The sequence below is a fragment of the Sinocyclocheilus anshuiensis genome, unplaced genomic scaffold (genome assembly GCF_001515605.1).
Source record: "Sinocyclocheilus anshuiensis isolate Anshui unplaced genomic scaffold, SAMN03320099.WGS_v1.1 scaffold72, whole genome shotgun sequence".
Classification (NCBI taxonomy): domain Eukaryota; kingdom Metazoa; phylum Chordata; class Actinopteri; order Cypriniformes; family Cyprinidae; genus Sinocyclocheilus; species Sinocyclocheilus anshuiensis.
The window spans coordinates 105,771-113,839 of record NW_015554073.1 but is presented as its reverse complement, the minus strand read 5'-3'; the positions used below and the strand labels follow the sequence as shown (position 1 = coordinate 113,839).

The 8,069-nt window shown below is 33.1% G+C and overlaps 1 protein-coding gene across 1 annotated transcript; it reads right to left on the bottom strand.

Annotated features, from left to right (window-relative positions):
* Window positions 1-321: 321 nt before the first annotated feature.
* Window positions 322-3,995, bottom strand: LOC107668774 (CUE domain-containing protein 2-like). Its single transcript, XM_016460757.1, has 9 exons — window positions 3,831-3,995; window positions 3,139-3,213; window positions 2,904-3,047; window positions 2,730-2,791; window positions 2,402-2,523; window positions 2,146-2,316; window positions 1,629-1,693; window positions 1,458-1,518; window positions 322-1,373 (listed from the first exon to the last, which is right to left on the bottom strand). Exons 2-9 carry the CDS (start codon window positions 3,210-3,212, stop codon window positions 1,227-1,229), a joined length of 846 nt encoding a protein of 281 aa, XP_016316243.1. The 5' UTR covers window position 3,213; window positions 3,831-3,995; the 3' UTR covers window positions 322-1,226.
* Window positions 3,996-8,069: the final 4,074 nt, after the last annotated feature.

The following is an 8,069-nucleotide window of genomic DNA, read 5'->3' as shown; positions in this document are numbered from 1 at the left end:
GAGTTACATAAACAGTCGGCTAAGTTACACAAGTCAGATTTTCATGGTATGCCACCTTTAAACACAACCTCATGCTCTTTTGTGTACTTAAAGGTAGAAAATCCATATTCAAACCAGTTTTAAGAAGTTTAAAAGTATTTCAAGTAGACAACTGAGGAAAAACACAACATTCATAATACATTAATTCTTTACTGGTTACTCTCAAAAACATCATCAGTTCTTGAAACCAGTACGAGACTCGAACCCACAACCTTTGGGTTATGAGTCCGACTCTCTAACCATTAGGCCACGACTTCCCCATAATGTTAATATATATGAATCTTATCACTGTATTTCTGTTTCAGGGCCACAGTGGAGGTGACTGGTAATTGACAGCTGATAATGTGATTCTATGCCAAAGACAACATGGTTTAGGCCTACATGTAAACGGAGTACATCAAGCACAAACAAATCTCAAATACTGGTGTAATATGGATATGGCAATACAACTGTTAATAGTGAACACAAAGCACATCCATTACTAAAACTATGCAAAGCAACTACACAATATAGCCAAACAAACTCTAGCTAATATGCAGATGAAGGTTTGGTCTATCCAAAGCTTGTCCAGTGTATATGAGGTGCTGAATCCCAAATTAACAGGCAGACCTTGTTTGTGAACTGCAACTAAAATCAACGGTCACACAGACCCTGCTATTCTTTAGTCTCTGTAGGAAATTATATGGAGTCTTTTTATTTCTGTATATGAAAATAAACACTGATGCAAAATACAAACACTGATGTTCAACTGTTTCCTGCCACCGAAAACGAGCTAAATTGGTTGATTTTATAACAAAACAACCACTTAGCGGAACATTTCAATGACTCAGTAAAATTATCTGTAAAACAGGGTTTGGCTAAAAGAAAACAGTCAAATGTAAACACCTTCATGTTTTTAGGTATAGCTTAAGGTTTTAGTAAAAAAAGTAGTTAAAAATAAATACAGTAACATATAAGGGCTCGAAAAAAGAGACCTGCTGGGAGATTACACAGAACAGCATACGAATTCAAACATCAAAACACCCAAGAAACAAAACTTTCAGCACCATGTATGTAAATGGACACACATTTGGACCGAGATACATTTAAATAAAAACTAAATCATTTGTTTCCAGTCAGATAACCAGACACAAATATAAAAAAAAAGAGGGCTGACTTTGAATGGTCCATCATCAAGATGCCTTTCATCAATGAAAGCGATATTTGCGTGCTGGTTTGAGACTAACGTAAGTCTTCTTCATGTCATCCGGTTCTTCTTTCTTGACTAGATGGTAGCGTTCTCCCTTTGTGGTGACCACCTGACTGCCGTGATAGCGCACCAGTTTCTTAGGAGCCTGCAGATGACCATACAGGAAGTGGAAAGAATTAATATCCACATAATTCCTTGATGTTATACAATGCAATCACTGCAAACGTACATCTTTTGGAGTGACTGGTCTGTGCACTTTCTTGTCTTCTTCACTATCAACCAGCATGTACCTGCGGGGTCCAAACATTTGATTAGACATTTTTTGCAACTTGCAGTGACATCCAACATAACAAGTTTGTGAAATAGTTTAAAAGAATTTGAGATCAAGGTAACAACTCACTTTTCTAAAATGCTTGCTTTAAGTTTCTGATCAACTTCAGCAGAAACAGTCTTCCCTTGGTTTGCCTGAAAATATACAATTTTTAAGGCATCAGTGTTATTTTAGTATTATCTATACTATTATTTAATGTTTTGAGTATCCTTTTATTTTATATGATCAGTTTTTATTGTAATTTTAGTTGTCATTTTTTCTTTTTAGCTTCAATTTATTAATTTTTACTTAAACTTTTTTTTGTTTTGACAAATATATGACGAAACATTTTTCATTTTCTTTTAATTTTTTTCCATCTAATATTTATATTTTATTTTAGCTTCATATCAATTAACAAAAGTTGTTTTTAATAGTTTTATCAACACTGAACTGATCTGCAACAGCATATTACTATAATATCTTTCAAATATACAAACCATTAATCTTGAATAACAGTTAAAGAAATAATAGGCAAAAATAATTTTATCTATAATTAAGTTTTATGAAATTGAATAACTTTAGTGAAAGGAGTTATAAATGAACTTACGTCGAGAGACGTTGGGCACTTAAGCTGGATATCTCCCTCAATAATGAGACGAACAGCTTCCTCAATGTCTCCTTTAGCAATAGACAACGCACTTCTGGCCTCAGTCACACTGCATTTAGGAAACATCTCAAGAAGATGTTGCTCCTGTGTGTTCCACGATGATGCACTAACCTGAAAACACATTCCCAAACACATTCATTTGCAAACCAGCTTGCCAGCATCTGGTACATGTGAACGTGCTTGAAAGGCCCATTACCTGAGCTGTGGCTCCCTCTGCTTGTAATGTGAGGTTGTGTGTCTTTTGTGAACATCCGTGGGTTAAAGAAGGGCTTTCTGAGAGGGTAAATTTACCTTCTTCTATTTTCATCTCTCCAGATTCTTAAACACAAATCACATTTCAGAGTGCAGGATATTTTCTTGTTTCTTCACACAAGTGCCTTTGTCCTGTGCACCTGCTAATAGTCATTCAGGTTCGCAGGGGGCCAGTTTTTTTTTTTTTGGTTGATTTGCTTTTTATGACAAAACTGAATGTATCTAATATAATATAATAAAAAATGCAACATCTGTTACGAAAGGAAAATTACCTGTGTCTCGGGCTGAGGCCAACTTTAATGCCAGATTAAACATCATCTCACAAACTTTGGCACTATAAGAAAAAAAACAAAAAAAATAACAGCAGTAAAAAACATGAAAATATTACACAGTATTAATATAAAATAATTGTAAATCTCAGTAGGATTAAACTTGCCCACAGCTACCTGTCAATATCTGAAAAACCAGGAATGTATGCCTCCAACATTTCAACAAACACCTCTACATCAAAGTTTTCCTCCACACTTTCTTGAGATCCCAAATCCTCTAGCACCCCAGTGATGTAGGACAAAATCACATCATCTAGAGTACTGATCAAAATAATAACACGTCACTGGTATATTTTAATGATTGAGGAGAAAAAATAACTTTAATTAAAGGTATGAAGTGACACGCCCTCACCTCAGATCCGCATGAGGAATATATGACAAAATGAAGTCGTACAGCGCGTCGTGGATTATTTTTTGAAGATCCATCCTACATGCAGTCGTATAGAAAAGCAGAGAGAACAAAGAAGCAATGACAACTTGTTAGAGAACCATATGAGAAGCTTTAAGGCAGGTATGGTGCGGAAAACAAAAACGCTATCACTGTGGCAGCGTGTTGGAGATTGTGCTCAATATGTGACTAACTTAGACAACTCAAATTGAAGGTTAAACAAACAAGAGTCTGCACAATTTTTGCAAAAAGTTGCAAACAAACTACTTTCTTATGCAAGGCCTAATAGTCCAAAAAAATAATAAAAAAAGATAGTTTTGCGGGCTTCGACGTGGAAACATATTGAGTGCAGAGATTTTTTTTAAATTACCAAAGAATTTTATTTAATGTGTTGGAAAACATGTTTGCAACAAAACGGCAGCATTTGCACGCGATCTCTACAAATTGTTTTGGTGTATAATCACACAATTGCACAATCTTATGGTTAACATTTTAGAAACACGGTGGACAAATGATATGCATTCATCCGCGGTCAAATAGAAACATTTGATACAGATATCATGGTTTGTTTATCTGTGCTCAGTAGGGTAAGTTAGCCGATGGCTAACTAGCATAGTCCTGTAACATGCGCAAAGGCCTTTAGACGTTCGTCTCACCTTTGGATCAAACCGCACAGCTAAAAGAATACAAAGAACAAAAAAATCAGCTCGTAAAAACTGATAACTTGTGTTGGCAAGCTGGCAATAAATCGTAAAACGTTTAGCTAATTCATTAGCCCTGCGCGCGGTCGCTGAGGTTCAAAACCTTTGACGTCACGTCCGCTTTAATGTAAACACACCCTCGTGTCACTGTTTTGATTGCATTTACAGAGCCGAGCAAACGCATTATATTCCCTATTCTGCTGTATGATACAGTTTATTTAGCATCCAGTGTATAGAGCTGTGCCATATAGTGCAGATTTACACTTGGAGTTCAAATGTTTAATGTGACTCTATCTGATGACGCATTACATGTCTTGTTTTGAGCTTTTATAGTTGGTTGTACTTGATTATGATTGCTATGATTACTGAGTTGTAGTTGTGATATATTTTAGTAGAACATGTGTTTTATGTCATCTTCTCATTCACAAACAAAGACCAAAGTAAATCACCCATAGCAAACAATTTTTTATTTCAACTAATTGCAAGTAGAGATTGAACAATATTTTGTATAACGATACTGAGTAATTTGAGGGTTAAGAGTCAGAGAACAATAAAATTTTCATTGTTTTATTTCTACTTTTGTCCCTTAAAAATGACTATAGCAAAAACAAATGTAAATAAAATATATTTGATGCATATTTTATGTAATAATAGGCCTAATAATAATTATAAAACACACTAAATATTTTATATACCTAATATAAAAAATATTTTATATAAACAAATACATATAATAATAAACCTATACATTATAAATATTTTATTTACAGATACACACCCATTTTTTTTGCTACCATAACTACTACTATAGCAATAGTAATAATGACATTATTGTCATGATCATTATTGTGCATTATAAATTATTATAAATAGTTTATTTTTATTTACATTTGTTTTTATTGCTGGCATAAATAACTGCTACTATAATAATCATTTTATATATGTCATTAGATTTTTTTATGGTTGTACATTGCAAATTATTTTTATTTCTGTTTTCTGTTTTGACCTCTTTAGGGCCAAAATCCTATGGGTTTCTCACTTGAGAATGAGTGGCTGTTATGTGAATTTAGAAAGTTATGCAAATTATAGACTGAACTAGTTACTTTACCTGTAAAACACAGTTGTTTTCTGTTGAATTTGATCTAGCAAAGGATGCCACTTCTCGTTCGACCTGATAAGAATATCAGAAAAAATTCAAAATGTCCGTTATTGATCTGTCTCCAATAGCTAGTGCTGTCTGTGGTGTTTTACTGATCTTTTATAAGGCCCTTCCTCACATACGTCAGCATCTGTTAGTGCACATATAAGGGGTAAAGAGAGCTCCAGTGTTATTACACTAGTGTATGCTGTCACGCCTCCTGATTACAAATTGGTTTCATAGATGTTTAGCGCTGCATAATTAATGCTTCATCACGCGTGTGTGTTTTATCCAGCTGCACTGTTTCATTATTAGTATGGGAAATACAGTACATGAGGCTGATAATGAGTCTAGGAGAAGACGTCTCATGTTGGCTGGACTCTATTTAACCCTCTTGGGTCAGTGGCATGTAGAATGGTCTTACAAATTGAATGCATGAAAAAAACCTTCCCTATTCTTTATATACACAGCTGATATATATTAAGAATATAGCAGTGTGTTCATTTAGACTTGATACTAGACTTGTTAATGAAGTTGACTAACAACAGAGCCTAATTGGATGGAAGATAGCTAGCTTTTAATGTGTATCAGCTAATATGCATTCTTAATTATAAATGCATATGACTTATTCATAGGAAAAAAGGCTATAGGGTAAGATCATAATGTTGGTTACATATTTCAGAGGTGAAATTGTCACTATAAATGGGGTAAGTTGTCACAATGGCATTTCATAAAACAGTAAAAATGTAAATGGTAACATACAATGAAATTGTAATGAATTAGTGGTTGAAATATAAAAAATAATGCAACTTGGATTTGAAATATTTCCTGACCTGTAATGAAAATTTGTTAATGGTTAATGTTTAATTTGAAATCTACTTAGTTTTATTGTGGTCTACTGTTATCCAGCAGCTATAGAAAAAATATCTCGGTGTTTTTATTTTAAATAGTGGGCTAAATTGTGATATAGATTTGGAGATATATTGAAAATGTTTGGTAAGATTCATGGTATGAACACTAGGTGGCTGCATTGAGTCATGATACACTTCTGCATCGTTACTGTTGACTTTGACAGAAACATAGAAGCTGTTTATAAATCGCGAAATGTGATATTGTTGAGAAAAACTAATTTTACATTTAGTATTTATGGCTTTTACAGAAAATTGTTAATTTCTAGTTTCTGCATGTTCGTTTTGTATTGCTTCTAGAAGTAGAGTTTTGCTGTTTGGGTTTCAGCAAATATTTTCCAACGGAAAAATAATTTAATAATTTATTTAATACAATATAGCTTAATTATTTTCGTAAATACTAAAATCAATGGATGTAATTTATTTTGAATTATATAATTTATTTTTCTTTTAATATGAAAATGCTGTTATGGATATACAAAACTATTTAATTTCGCAAAAGACAAAACAGTTTGTTGATTTTTTTTTAAACTTTCATACTTTTACCAGAGGCACTGTTATAGTTGGCCTAATCTTGCCTTGCATTCTCTTATTTGCCATTACTGACACAGGAGAACTATTTTCCAGTTGAAGGCACGATGTGTCCCGTCTGTCAGCGTGCCAGAACCCTTGAGCTCAAGGTGGGCCACAGAGACCCTGTACTGAACCTGCAGGGACCACTGTGTCATGAAGCACATCCCGTAACAGAGCTTTAACATACTGTATGAAACACAATGCACTTACATATGTTAAAATGTTCTGAACATCTCTGATGTTTGTTAAACACACCTGGTTGTTGCTCTGTGTGTTCAGAAACCAGATGAGAAATCAAGAACCTACAGCTGTATTGTGAAAATCTGTTATACAGAAGTTTAATTTAGGTTTCTCTCTAAAAATAGCTCACTCTGTTTTAAAAAGATTAATTTGGTCGTTTGTATAGAGAAGTTTTCTTTGATGGTAGTGTCTTTTGATAACACCTATATTATTGTGTATTTTATCGTATATCACTATAAATCTATTTTAGCTTGTCTTCCTAAAAATACACATATCACTTCTATTTGTTTTGTGTATATATTTTATAATTGTATTATTTCATTTGTCTGTTATAAATGAATAACTACATCTAAAACATTTTGCATTTAAAACATTAAAAAGTAATTAAAAGCTTTTCCCTCATAGTTACTGGTATGCTCAAGCATGTCATTCAGCAATGGAAGGCCAGGATACACAATGTGCATATTGTGTTAAAAGAGAAAGATTTCCATTTGATCAGACACAATGGAGGAAGACTTGATCTCCGCTTTGCAATTTCCTCTCCTTCGTTAGAGGAGCCAAACGAATAAATTTACTGCCAAATTAATTACCTTTTCCCCAACTTTAGACAATAATACCAGAAGCTGTCTGTCAGAACACATCTCTAATTATTTTATTAATGTTTGATTCACAGTTCAGGTACAGCGATTTCACATTTTTTATTAACTTTATTATACTTTGAAGTGAATGTGTATTATTATATATTAGATGATCTGAATTGAATTACCCAAGTGCTAAAATCAAATCAACAGATTTTTGTTTTCGTCTCACAGATATCGTTAAAAATTGAACAAATCTATTGTGTAATTGAAGCCACCGAGTTTTATTAATGAGCTTTTTCAAGCTTTCACAATTTGCCTCCTAAACCTCAAATGGTGAAATAAATGAATAGAATTTAATCACACAGTCATACTGCATGAAGCTGTGCTTTCCATCATCACTTGTGAGAGGAAAAGAATTTAGGTTTTTTTTCAATATATGTTTTAGAAACACATGCAGTTTATAATTAATTTAAAGTTCAAAAGCAAACAATTTTTCACTTAACTTTGCTGTATTCTGAGACCATATATACCATTTAAACTACACTACAATTTGATGTATTTATTTAATAATAATAATAATAATAAAATGCATTATTATTATTATTATTTTTTTTTTATGATTATTTTTGTGCATTTTCAGTTGTTTGTTGTCAGGTGCTGATCTCTGACTCTTAGTCTTATATTAAAGACTACTAGCAGGAAGCTCAATGTCAAACAGTAGCATGTATTCTGCAGGCATGGCAAACATTATTTA